The sequence below is a fragment of the Balaenoptera physalus genome (genome assembly GCF_965194825.1).
Source record: "Balaenoptera physalus genome assembly, chromosome: 10".
NCBI classification, from domain to species: Eukaryota; Metazoa; Chordata; class Mammalia; order Artiodactyla; family Balaenopteridae; genus Balaenoptera; species Balaenoptera physalus.
In genome coordinates, this window is record NC_138889.1 from 47,009,806 (window position 1) to 47,032,973 (window position 23,168).

At 36.8% G+C, this 23,168-nt stretch overlaps 1 protein-coding gene across 1 annotated transcript in view; it reads right to left on the reverse strand.

Moving 5' to 3' along the window:
• Positions 1-8,404: 8,404 nt before the first annotated feature.
• The window catches only part of TYR (tyrosinase), a 122,718-nt gene continuing 107,954 nt past the window's right edge, over positions 8,405-23,168 (reverse strand). Inside the window, exons 4-5 of the mRNA XM_082410178.1 lie at positions 21,312-21,493; positions 8,405-11,984 (exon numbers count right to left, since the gene is read on the reverse strand). Of these exons, the coding sequence (XP_082266304.1) occupies positions 11,758-11,984; positions 21,312-21,493 (409 nt within the window). The 3' untranslated portion in view covers positions 8,405-11,757. The remainder of the gene's footprint in view (positions 11,985-21,311; positions 21,494-23,168) is intronic.

Genomic DNA, 23,168 nt, shown 5'->3' on the forward strand with positions numbered 1-23,168 from the left:
GTTGTAGATACAACCTCAACACCAGCTCATTGATTCATTGGCCAAACTATAGAATAGCATTAAATTTGAGACTGCTCACATTACATAATAGAAGTGATTTTTCCATGTGTATTTGAAAATATTTTTATTAAAAAATCAATATCACTAGCTCTTGGCTTTCTTTTTGACTTAATACCAATGGCTACACTCAAAATTCTTTTAGGTAGCAACTGGGATGCATCTCAAAGAAGTTTCCAGGATGTTCATCCCAATGATCTATAGTCATTTGAGGAGCAGGAGAGCATTGTTTCCTTTTGCTTTGCTAGAAAATATCTCTTATTGTCAAAGGAAACAAATATAACATTCTCAAACACACTCTTTGCTGTCTTGTCTTCAAACATTGATTCAAGACATACTAGTCATATAAATAACCGGAAAGATTACCTTAAATGTATTTTCTTCCTTGAACTTTTCTTGATGCTACCACCGGATGCACACACATACACAACACACAAAAACACACATATGGCAATACCTATAAACATGGTATATTAGAAAAGTACATGAACTTTGGAGTCAGAGGTAGGTTTGGATCCGAACTTCACACCAGCTGTATGACCTTGGGCATGGCATCTTGGCATTCTAGCTTCCTTATCTTTCAAGGAAAATGAGGATAATACTAAACTCAGAATTTTAGTGACAGTGGAATGAGATCAAATGCATTAAACACCAGATTCTGACATGTCATAAGATAAAACTCTACCTAAATATTAAGTCCATAAAAACTTTCAACTTTTATAATTCTTCTCCTTTGACCGTAAGCCAAATCTGCTGTATTTTTATTGTTTGTATGTGTACTTCTTACATTTCTTCCTGGACTCTAGGCATCTGAAGGACAGAACTTCTGTCTATTCACTTCTGTATCCCCTCAATCCAAGCCTGGGGATGCCTAATTCCAGCTCAAGCTTTCAACCACTGCTTTCTACCAAGAATGGTTCTGAACTAAACTTTTTTTTTTAAATAAATTATTCCACTACTGTCTATCATTAATGGCCTTTTCATCATGATTTATCATGCTATGGAAGCTCTAATGGGAATCTTCACTATCTGCATCTAAGAACATTGTCTTCTAGAGCCACTAGCAGACTTATCACATTGTTATGCTTTCACCTCCTATCAAGGATTTTTTTCTATGAACAATTTCTCTCTTCTCAGGGTCACTCTTTTCACTAGCTTCAGCTCTCCATCTTCTTTTATTAGGAGTATTCCCTAGTTTTATGCAAGTGTGACTTTTTCCAGTACTATAAGCAGTCCTTACTTTTTGAAAGTCCTTGATATGCTGAGGTGGAGCTGATCTTATTATTTTCTAAGTATTAACTGTGTTTATTCAATTTTTTTATTTTTATCTATTTGCTGAAGCCTAACTTCCATGAGTTGCACTTTCGTTCTTCCATTTACTATTCATCACATGCTTCCTAGGGGTCAGGCACTAGAAATATCATGTCTGAAAATCACTGCAGGACTTGTCTTCATGGAGCTTATAGTTTAGTGGAAGAAAATACATTAAACTTTATACACACAAATAGGTATATAATGAAAAGTGTGGTAAATTCTATGAAAAAAAAATACGTAATGAGAGGTTATAAAAGAAAGATCTGAGTTAGATTAAGAAGGCTGTTTGGAGAAAGTGGCACTTAAGAAGAGATCTAAAAATATGAGTAAGAATTTGGGGCAAGCTTGGAGTGAAGTCAGAGGGAGGTCCTAAAATGGCAGAAAGAATCACACTTTTAATGAGCTAAAAATGTGTTATATGACTAGAGCACTTCTGGTAAGATGCAAAGTGGCATGAGATAGACTGGAAAACCTGGCAGGGACCAAAATGGGAGGCCTTGGTTGAGGATTTGGAATTTAACTGGAGAGGAAAGTTAACCTTCTTTTTTTTTTTTTTTTCCCTTAGGAAAACCACATATTTATTTCTCCGTGATCAACTTCCAACCTACATCCATATGTGTACACATCTTTACATGGCTGTAGCAACAGCAAATCTTCTATTTTATGCTTTTGTTTGCCTTCTAAAGGGTTATAAACATGCTTAAAAACAGCCACTTCAGTTGCTATATGGATTAGAAAAAGGCAGCTGAAGCAAGTAGAATCCAGACAAGAGGTTATTGTAGTAGTTTCAGCAACAGATGATGATGGCTTAGACCAGAACTAAAATAGAGAGATTATTGTAATACCAAGGGCAGGTTAAACTGCAGTGGAGGCATTACAAACTTACTGTATTTTGAAGGTAGAATCAAAAGTACCACTCACAGATTAGATGTAGATTGTAAAAGAGCATGAAGTATTAGAAGGGATTTCAAGTTTCTTGCATGAGAAATGGCTTGGGTATAGGTGACTTTTATTGACTTGTGGAAGTCTGGAGGAGGAATTAATCTTTAGAAGGACATTAAGACTTCACTTTTAGATGTAAGTTTTAGTTCTTCTAGGATATTTGAGTAAATTTAAAAATAAGCAGCTAGATATATCATTCAGGAACTCTGAAAAGAAGTTTGGCCTAGAGGTGAAAACTTGAGAATCATCAACAATTATGAACATTTTGGAAAAGAAGACTCCAAAAAAAAGTAGAATGGGAAGATAAGAGAATCAATGTGTAGTAGATGCTGTGAACAGATTGCTCCTTCAGGACTGAGGCACTGATTTCCCCAGCTACTGTCAGTGTTGGCTATTAATTGCTCAGAGCTGAGTTCTTCCTCAGGAGTTGTGCTCACAGAAAGGAATCCTTTGTTCCAGTTTACATCTCTTTCCTTGGGACAGCTCACATGCAATGTGGAGAAAAACAAAAGCTGAAGCCCCTTTGAAGGACTATCCCAGCTCCAGATAGCTGTTTGATCAGCTAAGATCTGAGGGGAAATCAGATGAAGACTGTTGGTGCCAGACATGGTCTTAGGAAGCAGCCTCTGAAATAGGATCTTGCTGCTGGATAACCTACCAATTAATTGGCAATGAAGACTCCATCACTAGTAGTGGTTGAAGTGTGCATAGGTTCTAGCATGCTGCAGTGGGCAGTTGTTACAAACTTCACCAGTCTTTACTGGAATAGGCTGCCAGTAGAATGGAATGTACTTGTAACTAAAGCATAACTTAGGAGTTTGAGAAGTTCAAGGCAAATGGCTCTTGTTAAGTACTGTTGATACTTTGAAAGAAGACAATGAAAGGCTGGAGATAATTATTTTAAGGTGACTTGTGAGAGCCAATGACCTTACAATTTGAGCTGAAATGTGAAAGCCAGAGATCCTCCTCGACAGAATAAAGAGAAGCTCATCTCCTACAACCACAGGAGAGAAACACCTGATGATTAGTCCAGGACTTAATTATATGGGGAGCTGAGTTGCTACAAAGTTTGCATCTTCAAACTTATCAATTCTGATACCTGAAGATCAGGGTTCTGGTTAGAATAAAGTGGGATCCTGAGTCAAGAGGGAGACATTACGATTGATGCACTTGGAAATCTTGAACCATCAGCTTCCCTTTAACCCGCTGGCTGCAGAAGTGAGCTACTCATCCCTCTTAAGGGCTAGCCCTCCCCTCTTGCTTGAAAATGATGCCAAATTTGCTTTGCAAGACTACACACACCTCTTTCAGTATTGCCCCCAATTCTCTTCATGGACATCAGACGAATAAGTAGGGTCAAGTGACAACATAAATTACTTGGGGAAGTCACTAGGTCATTTAAAAGGGGGAAAAGATACAGGGTGTAGCTAATATATACCCAGGGAGATCTGGAATAATATATATGGGTCTGGATCTTGAGGGAACTGGAAAGATGGGAAGAAACGTAAAGTTGGATAAGGAAGAATTCATTGAAATGGGAACATCTCCTATGACACAGAATTTAACATCTTTGAAAGAATCCCAGAAGATGGTGCTTACATACTGCTAGGATCACTCTTGGATATTTGAGAAATTTATGGCCCACACTAAATGAAAGAGCAATGTCAGAATGTCCATGGCTGATGGTGAAGGAAGGATCGAAGAGCAGGTCAGGAAGGATATCATAGATAAGGTGTGGAAAACCACCTGCTGATTATGTGGCATGGTAAGGTTTCAAGAAACCTCTATTTACAAAAGTGATAAGGAATTGCTGATGAGAAGGACACCAGTATTTCTGAGAAGCTCAGTGGCGTCTTTCTCTAAGTCAGGGCTAATTGTAGGAGATATAGTTTTAGAACTGGGATCACTGATTCCAGTGGGGATCATTGTATACTAACACTATATGGCAAAGAGTATGGGACAGTGGGCACATGACCATGGAATCCAATGGTTCACCACTAAGAAGCTGCTGGTTTGTCCATTTGATGGTAAATTAACAAGTACGGCAGCTGTGTCTTGAGAATGGTTCAGAGTATGGAGGGCTCGGTCTTACCATGTGTGATGTCTTTTGCTGTGTCAACATGGCTATGATAAACTATAGTTCCCAGAATCTCCTTTCTAGTATGGACCAAGAGGAATGTTCTCTCACAAGAATTGGAGGAAGCATTTTGTAGCATACATACATTTTCTCCAGTTATTCAGTCAAACATTAATCTAAGTGCTGCTGTGGAGGGATTTTGCAGATATGATTAAAGTTTCTAATCAGTTAATTTTGTGTTAATCAAAAAGGAAATTATTCTCAGTGGACCTGACAATCAGTTGTAAAGCTTTTTAAACAGGGTTTTGGCCTTTGCTGAGTAAAGAAACTCCTCCTTGTAAACAAGTTTCACTTCATGCTCTTGGGGTTCCAGTTTGTTTATCTTCCCTTCCCAACTGCTTGCCCTAAGGACTTCAGAAATGGAAATGATATCGGTGGAGAACAATTTTCTTTTTAAGATCAGCATGTCTAAATGCTGAAGTGGTAAGTATCCTACAGAGTGGGAAGAGCTGAAGACACAGGGAAGGATGAGGAAAACTAATGAAGTAGAGGCCCCAGGAAGTTCAGAAGGGTTGGGATCCCAAGATTACAGAGAGATGGGACAGGAAGGACATGTCCATGGAGACAGCAGGTAATAAAAATATGAGTAAAACTGAAATACAGGACTTTTATAGAGTCTCTGGCAGAAAAATAGATTTCCTATTTCACAGTTTCATAGACATTATTCACAAAATTCAATATTGCAACCTTATCAATAGTTCCTAATCCACATAGGTATGTATATGTTTATATACATACACCTGCACCTGCATGTATATATTATATATATCTGCATCTGTAACTATAGCTATATATATAGCTATATCTATATTTCTATCTGTACCAAAGGACTTTATACCTTAATAAACCAGCAAAACACTGGAATAAAAAGAACACTAATGAACTATTGTCACAATTGTTAAGGTGGAATTCTTTCTTGGTTTTATAATTACCTTTATCTCTCTTCAGCTACTCTGAATTTCTTGATTTAGTTTAAGGCCAGGGGGCAGCAAACCTTTTCAATAAAGGGCCAGATAGTAAATATTGTAGGTTTTGTGGGCCATATGGTTTCTGTTGCAACTACTTAATTCTACCATTATATCATAAAAACAGCCATAGACAGCATGTAACATAAATGAACGAGTGCAGCTGTGTTCCAATAATACTGCACATACAAAAGCAGGTGGCAGGCAGGATTTAGGCCATGGGCCATCATTTGCCCACACTTGCTTTTATCCATGCCATGATTTTGTTGAGACTATCAATCACCTCATCTCATGGGTGAACTTGATGAATTCAAATCAATGATCAGTTTATCTTCGAAATCTTCTATACCTCCCATGATCATATTAGCTGTACCTCTATGGTATTATTATAGTATTCCTAAAGTACCTACAATATTCCTTTGTGATAATACTTGTTATGCAGTAATTTGTTTAGGTATTTTACTCTGATTTCACTGAGAATGGAGATCAAGTCTTATTAACCTTCATATCGCCAGCACAGTACCAACATAAAGCGGAAGTCCTATAAATATTTGTTCATTGAATAAATGAACAAACAAAGTATGAATCATTACTGTCCAACTCAGAGAGAAGTCTTTCCTGCTAGGGCAGTTGGCTTAACATGTTTATTAGATTCAAGTTCAATACCACATTCACAGGTGGTTTAATAGCCAGCTTTTGTTTGTGAACTGGGAGCCTGTTACTGGCATGATTTGTATTCCTATGTCTCACGTGTTTCTCTGTCTTAAATATATTGATATACACTTGTATTTATCGTGATATCATTTCATTAAATTGGCATGTTATATTAATATTCATGATTATGCAAAACAATTTCGCACAAACAAAATGTATGATTATATTTCATCTCTCTTTTTTAAAGGCAGTTGTGCTAAGTTAACATGCTCTATGAGAGTTTATTAAATCACACTTGCTGAATACTTACGTACTATTGTAAATGCTTTGTTTATTCCTCCGACTATGTTGAGGAAAATACTATTACCTACATTTTAAAGATGCAAAAACTGACGAACAGAGAGGTAAGATAATTCACACAAGGTCATACAGCTAATGAGAGATTGAGCCAGGAATCGAATTCATAGAGTCCGACTTCAGATCCCACGTATGTTAAAGGTTTTCTTGTATCTTTAATGTACTGAATATCGCAGTCTGTGGCATGTTAATCACACAGGAAGAGCAATTTATCAGCTGGCCAATTCTTACTACTTTTTAGGTCAGTACTAGGCAGAATGATGCTCTTCCCCATCTCCCCTCCAAATATCCCTACCCTAGTCTCCAGAACCTGTGAATATGTTATAATACGTATATGGCAAAAGGGGCTTTTCAGATATGATTAAAGGTAAGGACCTTGGGATGGAGGCTCTAGGAGTACCAGGTAGGCCCAAACTAATTACATGAATGCTTAAAAGCAGAAAACTTTTCCTGGCTGCAGTCAGTCAGAGAGAGATGTGACAGCAGACTAATGATCAGAGTGATACAACCTTATCTGGCTTTGAAGATGGAAGAAGGCCATGTGACAAGGAATGTAGGTGGCTTCTAGAAGCTGACAAAGGCAAGGAAATGAATTATTTCCTGGAATCTCCACAAAGAACATAGTCTCACTGCCACTTTGATTTCAGCCATTTGAGACCCATATCAGATTTCTGGTCTACTGAATTACAAGGTAATGGTTTGTAGTGATTTAAGCCGCTGTGTTTGTGGTAATTTATTGCAGTAGCAAGAGAAATTCTATATAGTCAGCAACAAAGTTCTCTCCAGTATCAGAGAGAAAAAGATTTTCATTCTTTCTGTATTTTCTTGCTGTCTCCCTTTCTCTCTCTCCACACACATACACACTCACACAGACACATCTACTGTTCATAATTCCTCTGGCAAGAGTATTTAAAAATGACATGGTCCAAAAATGAAGACTGACCAAATCCCAGGCAGAATGCAGTACTTTCTCAAAAAGCACTAAAAATAAATGGTGCAAACTTGACTTGGGCTTGGTCTTCAGGGCCTTTCCAGCCTTCCCTACCCCTGTCTCATGATCTCCTGTCCGTCCTAATAGCTGACACTGACTCTGCTTTGATTCAGACTATTTTGATGCCTTGTGCTTATTCTTCCAAGTGTGGATTTCTGGTTTTGCTGTTTTTATTCCTGTATGATTCTGAAAGGTACTCACACGCTTCTACCTAGACAAGACGTACACATATCTTATTTGAGAACCAAGTTACATGAGTGTTATTCCCTGTCTTTCTGAAATGGCTTCAGTCAGTATTTTCTTCTAATTTTAATAAGAGAAAATGCTCATTAAATAGATGTTATAATTTGAAAAAGATAGATTTATGAAAAGAAGCAATACGTGAAGTGGCAAGTAGGGTCTTCAGTTCCTCTCAAAGAGACTTGCAACTCCTCTTCCTTCTTCTAAGTTCTTCACCTTTTCATTTTCTTCTTCATTCCTTTTGATCTCTTATTGTTTGGCTCCATCTCTTTGCATTCTTTAATCTATGCAACCCTTTTCAAAAGCACCATGGCAGTTCATTACAAAAGCCATGAAAGTCTTCATATGCTTTGACCAGAGATTCTACTCCTAGAAAATAATTTAAGTGAAGTCAGATGCCAAATGCACCAGGATTTTCATTACAGCACTAACCATAATTTAAAAAGTAGATGAAACCTGAACATTCAGTAACAGTGAATTGGTAAATTATGACATGTCAACATAATTGAACAACAAACAATGAAATTTATAATCATGAAGAAGAACTGGATGCAAATCCCAGCTAAATTACCTAAACTACTGAACAGACATGTAAACAGGGAAGGTGCGTCTCCTATTTAAGCCACAGTCTCCTCATTTGAAAACATGAATAATACTTATTCTCATATTGATAACATGAAGATGAAATGAGTTAACATATATGATGTGTTTAGCACAGTTCTTGGAACATCATGACCACTCACCGCATTTAACATCTTTGTTATTTATTTTTAAATAAGAAATTAGAAATCACCGTAATAATGCATACAAGACTTGGTAGATTAACATGAAGTTACAAGAATAATTTCTTACACTGCTATTAAGACAAGAACTCATAAAACAATTAGATAAATATGGGCTATATAGAGTTTTAATGAGGCTTTTATTTAAAAGAACATACTTAAAATATTTCTATATGGTTTTAAATAGCTGAAGGATTTGAAAGCCCTTAAGGCCTCCAGTGGATGCCAAAGGCAATTTTATATTCATTATATTGTACAAACTGGCAAATGCTTTTGAAAATAAGCAACACAAAGTTAAAAAAAAAAAAAAAGCTCTTTTTACTTGCATTTTAGCAGCCTTCAGAAGGAGTCTAATCAGAAAATGAGTGGACCTTTGTTCTACTGACATGCCCCCCAAATAGCACAGGTTTACAATAGGTGACCCCAATGCGGTCTTTTTTTATGATGACAAAGAAAACTGTCCCTACATATCAAAGCCCATATAAACAAGGAAAAGCCTATTTAAAAACATTCACAATCAACGCCAGTTGTCAGTCTGCTGGAGACACTGGTTGAAATGACTTGTACCCATCACATATTTATTTCTACAGATGGAGAATTATATATTTGACTTGTTGGAAAAGTTGGGTTCTAAAAATACTGTTTTTTTAAAAAAAAGTAAAACGCAGAAAGAGGAACAAAAAGAGTGGCAGCTGCTTATTTCTTTCTCTGTAACAAAATGTGACATATATGTAGCAATGGAAAAAGAGCAGAGCTAAAATGAAGAAATTCAAAAATTGCACACTATAGAACAATGCCACACAATATAAATGTTGATTAGAATTTAATGAAACTGCTAAGTATCTTGAAATATGTCATGTCATTTTGGTACCTTACTGAGAAAACCACAGAATGAATGTGGTGGTGGTTTTATCGCAGATGTTGCTGCTACTCAAGTAGATAACTTGAGCCTCTAGAGAAACAAAATGATAGTCTATGTTGAAGCTCAGTGATAAAGGAGGGAATTGCCTTGTGATAAGGAAGAGAATGACTTTATACAGATCCCTGTCGGTAACAATGAAAATTCCCTGGGTAGACTTTTATTCTAGATGTTTTGTAAAAAATGATTTAAACACCACCTGGTCTGAAATTTTGCCTTCAGATCAAACCTAGCTAAGTAATTATTTTGTGTTCTGAGGTCAGACTGAAGGCAACCACAATCACTATTACTGTTTCTCCAGAATCTTCTTCAGGCCTTATCCAAATTTATTTTCCTACTCCTTGCTCTCAGTTTTACTAGTTCCTATTCTCAACTAAATTGAATCCAGTTTTCAAATGTCCTTGTTAATTTATTTTAAATCTTGTATTTCTGGTTATGTACCAAGTGAAGGATATAACCCCTAGTATTTGCCCTCTAATCCCACAGACCTCTTCTGTGTCAATAAATATGCTACTCCTCATCCCTTGCCTGACTTTTCTCCTCTAGGAATCAGAAATTAGCTAAGCCAGCAAATGTTGACTGACAACTAAAGAGAGTTAGAAGATGAAAGTTGCTCTATAACTGAATTTCTTAACTATTAGTAATCTCTGAGAGTTGATGGCATTACTTCAACAAGAATTGTAAATTTTTATTTGTTCTAGATGAAAATTAGCCAAAATCATTTGACCAATGTTTATACTAAGATGATTTTTGCTTTCCTCTTAATTTCTAAATGTATTCATAAACAGTCTGAATCCTACACTGCAGGCCTTATAGGAATTGTAAGATATTTTAATAAAAAAGTACCATACAGGTCGGTGGGTCTCCTTTTAAATATCATCCCAGAGATGTAGATGTTTAGGTGTCAGACCCAGGCAGGTTTCTGGGAGCTAGAATTGGACAAGTCTGTCTGAAAAGCATGGCCATCTTGAGAAAGTGAAAAGACAGTGTTTAGGGATAAGGCTGGAAATATAAGTCAAGTAGTCAAACTGAGATACATATTTGAAAATGCTGAGCAGATACATACAAACTAAACATAAGGGAACTAAAGAGACTGGGGATACCAGGACAGAGTGATTGAGTTTGGATGAGAGAGTGAAAGTTGGAATCTGGTGAAACATCCTGAAATACTGTGGCAGAATCACAGGAACTTTTTACAGAGCATGTTTGGCCTCGCTTCTGAATGGGGAGTTGTTATGAGCCCTGAGCCAAGAATGACTATAGACTCAATACTTAAATTCTCTTTATAGAATTCAAGTCAAATTAGCCATCCAACCTCTATGTGAAGAATTCTAGAGTCAACCACTTATTATTTTCCAAGAATGTCCATTTTGGTTTTGGAAAGCTCTGAATATTGGACAGTTTTTCCTTTTATTACACCAAAATGGGTCCTCTATAAATTCCACCCACTGGTGCTAATCTTTTATGCTCTACATAGTGATAATACAAATGGAATATCAATTGGACTATTTTTAGAAATTCAACTGGACCTAAAATTTCAAGTAGCAAGATTATCTAGACATTCTAATTTAAGGTCTTAATAGCCAGGAAAAATAGAAATAAGTTATTTTACTAGAACTGCAGACAGGCTGATATTCACATAATTGTTCTCTACCATGAAATGTTTGATAGCATTTTAAACATTCTCTAATAAAGTTCTTCTTAGAAGATAAAAAAAAAGCTCTATAATAAGATTATTATCATCTTCATCAACATAATTAATGAGCACATCTTGAGACAGGTACTTAGCCGGATTCTCTTCAGGCGAAGGGCCCTTGATTTCAATGGCCTTAAAATGTACAGTCAGAGCTATGGCAGGAAAGAGTTGAAGATTGTTTTCTACTTGAAGTCCATTACATATTTTGGAGCAGGAATGTAAAATATAAGGGAAACATTATGCTTTCTTAGGAAAATTAAAATGTATTTCTCGAGCTCAAAGGAGTCAATTAGTGTAAATTTGTTACTATTTTATTAAAATCAAAGAAAGGGGATAATAAAAGAAACATGTCATTAAACAATCCGGAGGAAAATAATCACAATTGTTCTCATATTTTATAAGAGCACTTTCATTCGGATATGACTAGCAGACCAGCACCTCCATTACCAAATGGCATCCTTTCCTTGGAAATATGGGCTTGAGGAAAACTATTAAGGGAATGATCAAAATACAGCAAAGCAAGCACAGGTGGCTTCTACCTGAGTTGGAGGAGGGGTATATTTTGTATTAAGATAACAATTCTAATAATGATCTTCATGGACACATGCCAAGGATTTCTGCTGGGACAACCCCTAGGGACTTTGACATCATTTAATTTAGAGTGAGGTCAGGTTTTTTGGCCCAACTCTATTGCTTAAGCCTTTTATAACTGGCTTTGATACAACAAGCTGTGGTGGTCCTCCTTGTCCATAAGGAGTGGTTGCTTTTCTTCAGGAAGCTGCTTTCTCTTTCGATGACACAACAGGCTAGTGAGTCCTCCCAGCACGGCAGTGAGGACAGACCCTACCATGGCTGCCCCAATGAGCCATGGCCAGATCTGACTTGCTTGTTCTAAGTAGGGTTTAATGTAATCTTGAAAACTGTCTGGTCCTGAAATAGAAAGACATCCCAATGTTTTTACTATCATCATCATCATCATCATCATCATCATCCTTGCATAGTACTTTGGAGTCAGACGCTTGGGTTTGAAGGCCAGCTCTGCTACTTACTAGCTATAAGATCTTGGGAAAGTTACACCTAATACTCTTAAGCTTCAGGTTCTTCATCAGGAAAATAGGAAAACAATGCCACCTTGTTGGGATGTTTTAAACTTCATAGATATTATCTGATCTGTAAATTGTACAGTGCCTGCCCCCAAGTCAGCTATTGTAACTCTTTTAGTTATTTATTCTGTTATTTGACTCCATATTTCTAAATAATAGGCAAATATTACTACTTCTTAATTCGTCAAGTTTATCTCTGGAGTTCCTCAGGTATAAACAATGATTTGAGCTCTCTTACAGCTTCCCTTTTCTTTCCTCCATATTTTCAGCATAATAATAGCATGATCTGGAGTCAAATCCACATCTCGGATTTTCATTATTTTTAGTATTTAAATATTATTCACAATCGAACCAAATATTATTCTATGATGACATTTCCTTTCTTACATTATTTTCCACTTGGAGTTAATAATTTATTACATCTATTTGCTTGATTTTAAAGTTCCCATCACTATTTACAAGACACTCTAAGATACTCTATATCCATTTTGTGATACAAAGGAAAGAAGAGAGTGCATCTTGGGCTTACCTAGTAGCAAATTATGGCTATGTGACTTAAGTCTTGAGCAAAAGTAATACATGTAACTTTGGGGCAGTTCCCTTAAAAAGAAAAGGTATGCTTTTTCCTTTTCCCTTTTCCCCTTTCAACTAATGCAGATAGTATGTTGGTGAGCCACCATAGATCATGTGATCAAGGGTAAACCCTAGGTCTTATAGAACTATAAGAAACAAGCAGCTCTGGTCCCTGAAATTATGGAGCTTGTATTTGACAACATACCAAGACTGCCATTTGAGCAATAAATAAACTAACTTATTTAGGCCATGGATATTTGAGCCTATATCTGCTCCCCATCCCTGCCTTCCCCCTGTTGCTGATGTGGGAACTACAACATTTTTTTATGACCTATTTTCTTGGCTACTGTTGATTAGTTCATAGTGAACCACTGACTCAAGTTGGGCCAGTCAGAATCATTACTCAGAATTCACTGTGCTCGAATTAAGAGTCAGATGACTCAGGAGCTGATAACAGTCTTAGAGCTAGAGAGGTGGTAGGGAGGGGGGAAAGAGAGAGAGGGGGAGAATGAATCTTTAGCTAGCTTAGTTTCCTGGTTCCTGCTGTTCCTCAGTCTCAGCTGCATTTTTGTCTTTCTTACATTTCAAATGTTCATTCCTTCCTTGGATTTTGTAAACCAATAAATTATCTTTTTCTGCCTTTTGCACTTCAAAAAGTCCTAATTATTTTTAAAGTTAGTTAGATTCCTACAACAATAAAAGATAGAGTAAGTACCTTAGGATATTCTGAAATTACAGTTATATGTAAGCTTCATATATCATAAAAATTAGATCAACAATATAAAAAGAAAATTAATATTTATTTAATAAAATATCTTGGAAAGAATGGGTAGCAACATGAAATGAACTGTAAAGTGGGAGCTTCACTGATCACCATAAACTCAAGCACTCAAAACAGTTAAAGCAGGAGAATTTGTCAAAAATTAATTTTATATTAAATTCCAATCTTCATTCAAAGAAGTAACAGTGGCGCTTCCCTGGCTTAAGTGGGGCTACAGGGCTCAAACCCCATTTCTCCTGTTACTTTCTCCTTTTTTGTCCTTAGTACTGTCCTTTTGCCAGCTGTCACTAAGATACCTCTAAAATTCTTAGAATCCATTAAGCATAATTTGAAACAATAGAGCAGATTTGTGTTTCTCTTCATCAAGAGGGGACAATAAGTTGCAAAGAACTAACATTATAAAATAAATTATAATAAAAAAGATTTATAACTTTGGATTAATATTAATTTAAATCTAAGAAATGAAAACTAACAAAGCTAAAATAAAGAAATTAAAAATGTGAAAAGTATTTTCATCAAACATAAAGGTTACCATTCTAACACATTTAAAAGTTATATTGAAAATGAAATTACAAATGCTTAGTTTGCATTGCTATTAGTCACTTCAATATATAGTGCATTTTACATGCCTGACAAAATGCAGATTACATAGAGGTTACATAATAAGTATGATTTCTTTATTGCTTAAGGCTCAGCTCAAATTCTTTCACAATTTTAAAACAGTGTTTCTTTGTCTGTCCTTCTGTTCTCCAGCTTCTCTTATTATTTCTCTACTTCAGTTCATTTCAAGTGGTCTTAATTTTACTGTCACCAATGGACTGTCTTCTTTGAAACATGCTGTATTTCTCAATGGCTTCAACCTAAAATTTAGACTTGTCTTCCTCAGTTATTTGCTTTTGAGCCTCAATAGTGTATCTTTAAATTATTTCTTAATATCAAAAGTTTTCTATTTTTTTACCTACTTAAAATTCCATTTTTCTTGTTACCCATTCTCTTCAGAATAATCATATACTCTTCTTTTTTTCTGGTGCTCTGTCATTTCCAAAGCACATTCATATGCCCATTTATCCACACAACAAACACATGAGGTAGTTAGGAATCATTACCCTAATTTAACCAATTCAAGATCTGTAACTTAGAAAGTTTGCCTGTAATGTTTAAACTCTACAATGTATGTATAACCTTTGGAATGATGTCTTTCATATAAAACGTAATTTATAACTGTTATTGATTCTTCTTACTCCATAATAATTCCATCAATATTTCAACGGAACCAGCTTCCAGTAAGAGTTTTTCTCTCTCACACCTGCTTTGATCACTGATTCTGCTCAGCTCTCTCTTCTGGATTCCCAGACTCTTTCTTTCATTGCTCCTTTGTGACACTTGGCACAACTGTCTACGTGTTGTAATTATTTATATGTATGTCTTACTATTCAGGCTTCATCATGAACCCTTGAGAGCAAGTAGTATGTCTTATTTATCTTTCATTCTTCTGTTCATTCATTTATTCATTCATACAGCAATGTTTACTGAGACACAATAAATTTCAGGTGGTGGTCCAGGAACTGCATGTGAAAGGCTGAGTAAGCAGAGCCCCTGGCCTGAAGGAAATAATAACTGGAAGAGGAGACTGACAAGTAAACAAATGATTTTAAGAGCAATGCTGTTCCAATGCAAGTATATAAAAGATACAATGGGATCATGGGGAAAAGACCTCCTATAACTGCCTGGGGAGTCAGAGGAGGCATCCCAGGAGACTATCCCACTGAGTAGAAGAATAAATTAGGACTTGAGTGTGGGACGCTGATGGCAAGCCATCCCAGGCAGAAGGAACAGTATACAGCTGTGTATACACATAGGGAAGCACTAGTGAACAAGTCCTCATCAAACCCCATGTGCAGAATGAGACCCTCCAGTTACTGTGAACATGCCTCCTCCTCTCATTTTTAAAATCAAATGTCCAGGTCTTTTGGAATATATTGGAAGAAGGAAGCTCTTAACAAAGTAACACCAGGCAGAAAGCAGGATTACATTTGCCAACAGCATCAAGGACTCAGCCCTTCATTGCCAAAGGTTTTTGGTCTCACCTTTCAATCAGTTATGCATGCAAAAAAATCACCTGCTACTCACTTTTGAAAAACATCACTAAATTCAATTATAAGAGAAAATGTTTGACTAAAGCAAGAAGACATCAACTGCCTTTTACGGAAAATAATTAAGTAATTATAAACGTGAGTGCCTAAATGATGAATAATTAACTGCTTGAACTAAATTATATCAAGAAATTTTAAAGAGTTTTTTAGTAAGCTTAAAGTTTAGCTTACTCTATTCTGGCATTGTGTCTCAGTATTATTGTGTCTCAGTAAACATTGCTGTATGAATGAATAAATGAATGAATAGAAGAATGAAATATAAATCTTAAACTCCTTGAAAGTACAACAGAAGGAGCAATAGAATAATTCATAAAATAGAAAATAAGCAATTGCTGTTGCTTATTTTAAAGCAAAACTTCTCTAAAATTAGTGGCGTAAGCTCACAGCTATATGAAAAGGACTCTAAATAGATAAAACATTTTGAATCAATTTTATTTTTAAAAATTTAGCTATAAATAAATAATAAATACCTTTAATCCCCTAATGTGACTCTTTGAGTCTTCTTTCCCTTTTCTCCTCCAGTGGTTTCTGTTGCCTTTTCAGTAGAAAGTACCCATTTGGGACACTAGGGAAGGGACAATGAGGTGGAACATATGTGTACAAGGCGAGTATAAAGAGAACCCTCTCTTCTGTGGAGTTATGGAGAGAGGATTCATTTGGGATTCTATATTTGCCACTTACGAGCTTTGTGACTTAGAATTTGTCACTTTATCTTTCTGTTCTCAATCTACTTACCTATAAAACAGAATAAAATCACTACTAAGCAAGATTGTAAAGATTAGCAAAGATAACAATTTATATGCTGATGTCTCTCACATTAGCATCTGCAGGCAGAATCTTTTCTGAGGCTCAAGGCTATCCAACTGCCTCACAGATATATTTACCCTGATGTGCCATTCACCCCATTTCACTGTGTAACAGATATCACCATGAGATTCACTCCATGTCTGGCCCTGCTCCTATTGTTTCTATCTCAATGAATTCAATCACCATTCATCATTTGCACAGGCCAGAAAGCTTAAGGGCAACTCTAATATCGCCTTCTTTCTGACCTATTATATGTAATCATTTTCCAAGTTCCATAAATTTTGTTTTCAAAATAATATCAAATTTTTTTGTCCTTTCTGCCTTGCCTCTTACCACCACTGCAATTCCAATTTCCTTCGCCTCTCCCCTGGATACTCGTAACAGCATTTTCACTGGCCTCCCCAAATGTGCTTTGCAACTGACACAAAACTTGCATGTTTTTGGATTTTATATGAATATAATCATCAGTATATATTCTATGATGTCTGGTTTCTTTGGCTCAACATTATGTCTTTAACATAGAGGACAGACTTGTGGTTGCCAAGTGGCAAAGGGGGGAGGTGGGGGAGGGATGGATTGGGAGTTTGGGATAAGCAGATGCAAACTATTATATATAGAATGGATAAACAAGGTCCTGCTGTATAGCACAGGGAACTCTATTCAATATCCTGTGATAAACCATAATGGAAAAGAATATGAAAAAGAATGTATATATATGTATAACTGAATCACTTTGCGGTACAGCAGAAATTAACACAACATTGTAAATCAACTATACTTCAACAAAATAAAATTGAAAAAAAAACTTCCTACAAGCTGCAGCAACCGTAATCTTATGAAAACTCAAATTTGATCCTGATTTGTTTAAAATTCATTAATGGTTCTGTTATCCTAGCAGTATGGCCAAAATTCATAATCAAGACCTCCTTTTCAACTAATTAATTCTTCCTATTACTGATATTCTCTGAAATGTCACTTCATTGACTCTAGAGATATGCACATCTCTAAACAAACGAGTCATTAGGTAAGTAGTGGTTTAAGGTCTTTCTCTTTCATTAGGATGTAAGCACTGTGAAGAAGGAGACTACCTTGTTTACCACTGTATCCATAGTATCTAAAAGAATGCCTTGGGGGCCTCCCTGGTGGCGCAGTGGTTGAGAGTCTGCCTGCCAATGCAGGAGACACGGGTTCGAGCCCTGGTCTGGGAGGATCCCACGTGCCGCGGAGCGACTGGGCCCGTGAGCCACAATTGCTGAGCCTGCGCGTCTGGAGCCTGTGCTCCGCAGCAAGAGAGGCTGCGACGGTGAGAGGCCCGCGCACCGCGATGAAGAGTGGCCCCCACTTGCCGCAACTGGAGAGAGCCCTCCCGCAGAAACGAACACCCAACACAGCCATAAATAAATAAAATAAATAAATAAAAAATTAAAAAAAAAAAAAAAAGAATGCCTTGAACAGGTAGTTACTAAACATATGTATGCAGAAAGAATAAATAAACCAATAAAATCACCTAGAAAATATCTAGTGCGATAGAAGACTTGAAATACGTTAAAAATATCTAAAAATGCAAATCAAAACTACAATGAGGTATCACCTCACACCAGTCAGAATGGCCATCATCAAAAAATCTACAAACAATAAATGCTGGAAAGGGTGTGGAGAAAAGGGAACCCTCTTGCATTGTTGATGGGAATGTAAATTGATACAGCCACTATGGAGAACAGTATGGAAGTTCCTTAAAAAACTAAAAATAGAACTACCATATGACCCAGCAATCCCACTACTGGGTATATACCCTGAGAAAAGCATAATTCAAAAAGAATCATGTACCACAATGTTCATTGCAACACTATTTACAATAGCCAGGACATGGAAGCAACCTAGGTGTCCATCGATGGATGAATGGATAAAGAAGATGTGGCACATGTATACAGTGGAATATTACTCAGCCATAAAAAGAAATGAAATTGAGTTATTTGTAGTGAGGTGGATGGACCTAGAGACTGCCATACAGAGTTAAGTAAGTCAGAAAGAGAAAAATAAATACTGTATGCTAACACATATATATGGAATCTTAAAAAACAAAAAAGGTTCTGAAGAACCTAGGGCAGGACAAGAATAAAGATGCAGATGTAGAGAATGGACTTGAGGATGTGGGGAGGGGGAAGGGTAGGCTGTGATGAAGTGAGAGAGTGGCATGGACTTATATATACTACCAAATGTAAAATAGATAGCTGGTGGGAAGCAGCCGCATAGCACAGGGAGATCAGCTCGGTGCTTTGTGACCACCCAGAGGGGTGGGATAGGGAGGATGGGAGGGAGACACAAGAGGGAGGGGATATGCTGATATATGTATATGTATAGCTGATTCACTTTGTCATAAAGCAGAAACTAACACACCATTGTAAAGCAATTATACTCCAATAAAGATGTTAAAAAAATTTTTTTTTAATTTAAAAATGACCTGAGTATTAAGAGGTGTGACATTTTTCTAGCAAGCTTTACTTACATGTATGTGTTAAGAGACACCATCCTACATGATAAATATCACTTGCATTCAAGTTAATTCATTGGTTTAGCCCCATACCAGATACCATTTGGAGAAGACTGGAGAAGCTTGCAAGGTATCAGTTCTGATTTTGTAGGGCTCACAGCCAAGGTAGAGGGGGGAAAGATTCACATGTAGAAAAATTACCATGTAACTCTAATAAAGGAGTGATTAAACATGACTACGTATATGTATACAATGATTTCATATCTGAGAGTGTGACAAATGGATATGGATCAGAATTTAGCCAGAGAGAATAGTGTAATAAAAGCATGAGCCCGTGAAAGAGTCTGTTATGTTCTGAAAATGGAAGTTATAAAATCCTGGTGGTGAATCTTTGAAAAACCATTACCAATATTCTCCTTTATTTATGCACTGTGGGTGTTTTTAGAAGGAGGGAAAAACACGTTACTTGAGACTGCCCCTCTTTTTGACTCACTGGGAGCCCCTCCCCTTACCATACCTCCACCCTCTGCAAAATCCTCTGTTCTTAGTGATCTCCAGGTTTTCAAAGAACTCATCTCCTCTACTAACCATTTTAGTATTCCTTCCACTGGCTATGGTCTTCAGATAAAGCAAAACAGGTATCGAACCCAAATCTGTCCAACTAATGGTTCCCCAAAGGTCAGGAAAAGGTTGATAAAATACAGTTTCTCCTGTTGGCCTTAAAATGTGGTTCTGCTATGCCACATACTAGCTAGATGGCCCAGGACAAGTTATTTATATTCTTTAAGCCTCTGTTTTCTCATCTATGATCAGGAAAAAGAAATAATAGTGCCTACTTCACAGGGTAATTATGAAAATTAAAGGAAATAATGCACACAGCATACCCAGAAGAGTTCCTGGCACATGAAAAGATCCATAATATATTAGCTATTATGAAATAACTCAATTTATCCCCTCAGTGTAATTTTTCATTGCTCATACTACTCAAATAGGAGAATTTAGCATCTCAGAAATACATAGTACACTTTACACCTCTATCTTTGTTATTCTATTAGTTTAGAATATTCCCTACCCTTTTCTATCTGCTACCTGCCTGCTCATCCTTCAAGGCCTTGTCTTGTCTTTTGAGGTTGAACTACTCTGAAGTCATTGCTTTCTCCTCTGTGCTCTTATAAGATTTGGTTTATGACTCCGTTATTGCACTTAACACAGCCTGATGTTTCACACTTTTTTGCACAACTGTCTGACTTCCATACTGAATTTAACGCTCCTTGAGGTCTGGAGGTATGTCATTCATTTATGTGTCACTAAAGTTTAACAAGAGGTAGGAAATTGGTAAATGTCATTCATGTGTTCATTTTATTTTACTAATCTGTTTATGCTTCCATGAATTATCAGTGAATATAATGAAACATCAGTGCTTGTTGAATACCTCGTAGCCACAGGCTCTGTGTTGTTTAACCATTTTTTTAGCTGTTGACCATCTTGTGTTGCAGGGGAGAGGACCCTGTAGTGTTGAAATCTGGCTCTTCCACATACTGGTGTTTGCTATTGGGAAAGTCATTTAAATTATTTTAGCATCAGTGTCCTTACCTCATTCTAGGGGTAATAATACTTCCCCTAATATATGGTTGATTAATAATGCACGTATGGTATGTAGCAGGCTCACAGGTAGGGGGAGACATTACTACCTGTTCCATATTTATCAAAAAGATACTGACATACTACTACTAAGGAAGATTATTTAAAGCCTAGATCTAGTTACAATCCTAGACTTAATCATAGTCAGAGCAATTATTATTATAATAGCTATTATCATTATTATTATTACCTGTGTTTAACGTCAAAATGTTCACAAATTTGCTTGGTAACCCTAGCAGGAAGTTCCCAAAGATGATTTCAAAACTGCTAGACGTTTAACTTGTGCTGACTGCCCTAGGCTCTTAATGTATTTAATTATCAAATATCTCTTTGAGGTATTCTATTCCCAATATTTTAGGTTAAGAAACTGAGATTCAGGGAACTGAAGTCAAATTTCCCAAGGTCACACAAAAGTCAGTTTATAGTGTCACATCTCACACCCATTTTTTTTCTGATTTTAATTTTAGTGCTCTTCCTATGGTTGCCATATGCAAAATGCTCTATATTAAGCAGAAAGGACAGAAATTTAAAGATTCTTGCAACTTGGTCCATGTAATAATGAATCAGTGATGAGTTAAGGATCGTAATGCATTTTCCCAATTTAAATAATTTGGGGATAACATTGTAAAAACATAAGGTTTTGCACTCTCTCAAAAGAAATTGGTCACACCAGACTCAGCAATTCACATGAAAGAAACTGAGCTTTACCTGAATCTTGTAGGTAGCTATAGTCGTAACCCAGATCTCTGGATGAAATAAAGAAATCACCATTTCTGTAGAGAGGTATAAAAGGAACCATGTAGGATTCCCGGTTGTGCCCAATGGGTGCATTGGCTTCTGGATAAACTTCTTGAAGAGGATGGTGCCTTCGAAGCCACTGTTCAAAAATACTGCAGAGGAAAGGATTATTCAAGGTCAGAAACATATGGTTAGTAAAAGAAATATTTGGAATTCTTAAAGTAAAATAACAAGGCATATCTTAAAACCTAAAGCCGTGGAAAGATGCCAAATATAGTTTTCACGCTTTGAAAATATTTTGTAAGTCACCAGTTCATGCTGTCAGGCCCTGATGAAACTCATTCATTTGAGAGAAATATTAGAGGATAACTTTGAAAGAGAAATTTCTTAGAAGATAAATGAAACTTATATGACAAGTTTAGACCCTTCAGAATGCTGCAGAGCAAGTGTAATTATTGGTTGAGTGACAATTGAGACATAGTTGTAAATTAAATATGTCTCTTATCTCAAAGAAAGTTCACCTAAAGAAAGAACATGCAAAACTAAATTGGAATCAGTACTAGAATTCGGCCATTTTTTGGTCATGGTAGGGGACTTTCAATTATTTCAACCTCCTTGTTATGTTTGGTGCAGTGTATGCTTAATGAATCTTGGTGGGAGAAAGAGCTCACCTTCCATGATAGAGGCTAAAAATACTTACTTGGAAACTTGTGGTTTCCAAACTTCCCTGGAAGCTAGAGTATGACCACATGATCAATACTCAGCCAATCAGACATACCCATCCAAGACTCTGAAACAGGAGACACTGACACAAAGAAGCAAGGACAATGGAAAACCAACATCCTGTTTTTAAGGGCAGCGAGGCCAGAGGTATTAGTAAAGGTGTCCAGGGGTACCCTGTGTTCTAGAGCAGCGGTCCCCAAACTTTTTGGTACCGGGGATCGGTTTCGTGAAAGACAATTTTTCCATGGATGGGATGGGGGGGGAGAGGGTGGGGGGGATGGATGGTTCAAGCAGTAATGTGAGCCATGGGGAGCAATGCGGAGCTGCAGATGAAGCTTCGCTTGCTTGCCTGCCGCTCACCTCCTGCTGTGTGGCCCAGTTCCAACTGGGGGTTGGGGACCCCTGTTTTAGAGCATGGTTCTGGCAGATGATTGACTGCTGCCCTCCTTTCTCCCTTGTTCCCATCTGTTTCTCAACCTGCTTCTCCATGATCTCCTCACCTATCCAATATCCTTTCAGCAAATTTGTTTCCTGTTGAATCAGCCAGAGTGAGTTTCTGCTGCATGCAATTAAAAACTCTAACTGGAACAAAAGCTAAAAAACTATGGGATCAAAAAGGTCTAGTAAGAATGGAAGCAAAACTAAGCTACAGCAGATTTATAGTGGATCATTAAAGGTGCGATAAAGAGAATAGCTTTGTGTTATCAGACCGTATAACATAGAGAGAAGAACACTATATTTGGAGTCAGAGAACTCCCCTGAGTCCTAGATCTGTGGTTTAAGAGCTGTATAAGCTGTATAAGCTCATAAGCAAATCACTGAACCACTTGAAGACTTAGCCTTCTCATCCTTAAAATGAAAGTAATAATATCTGTCCTGTTTCCAAATTATCCAATGTGATAATTTTTATGAAAGTGCTAGATATATAAGCTACTGTTGTTTAGCTCTAGAATTTAAGTTCAGAGATAAAAGGTTAGTGCATGGTCAAGAGGATGGGTCTAAAAAAGAAAGTGATAATACTTCAAGCAAACAAATAATTATTTTGAGAAAACATTTTGAAGTACAATAAAGAAGAGAACAAGGAAGTCAGATGGCAGCAGTGGT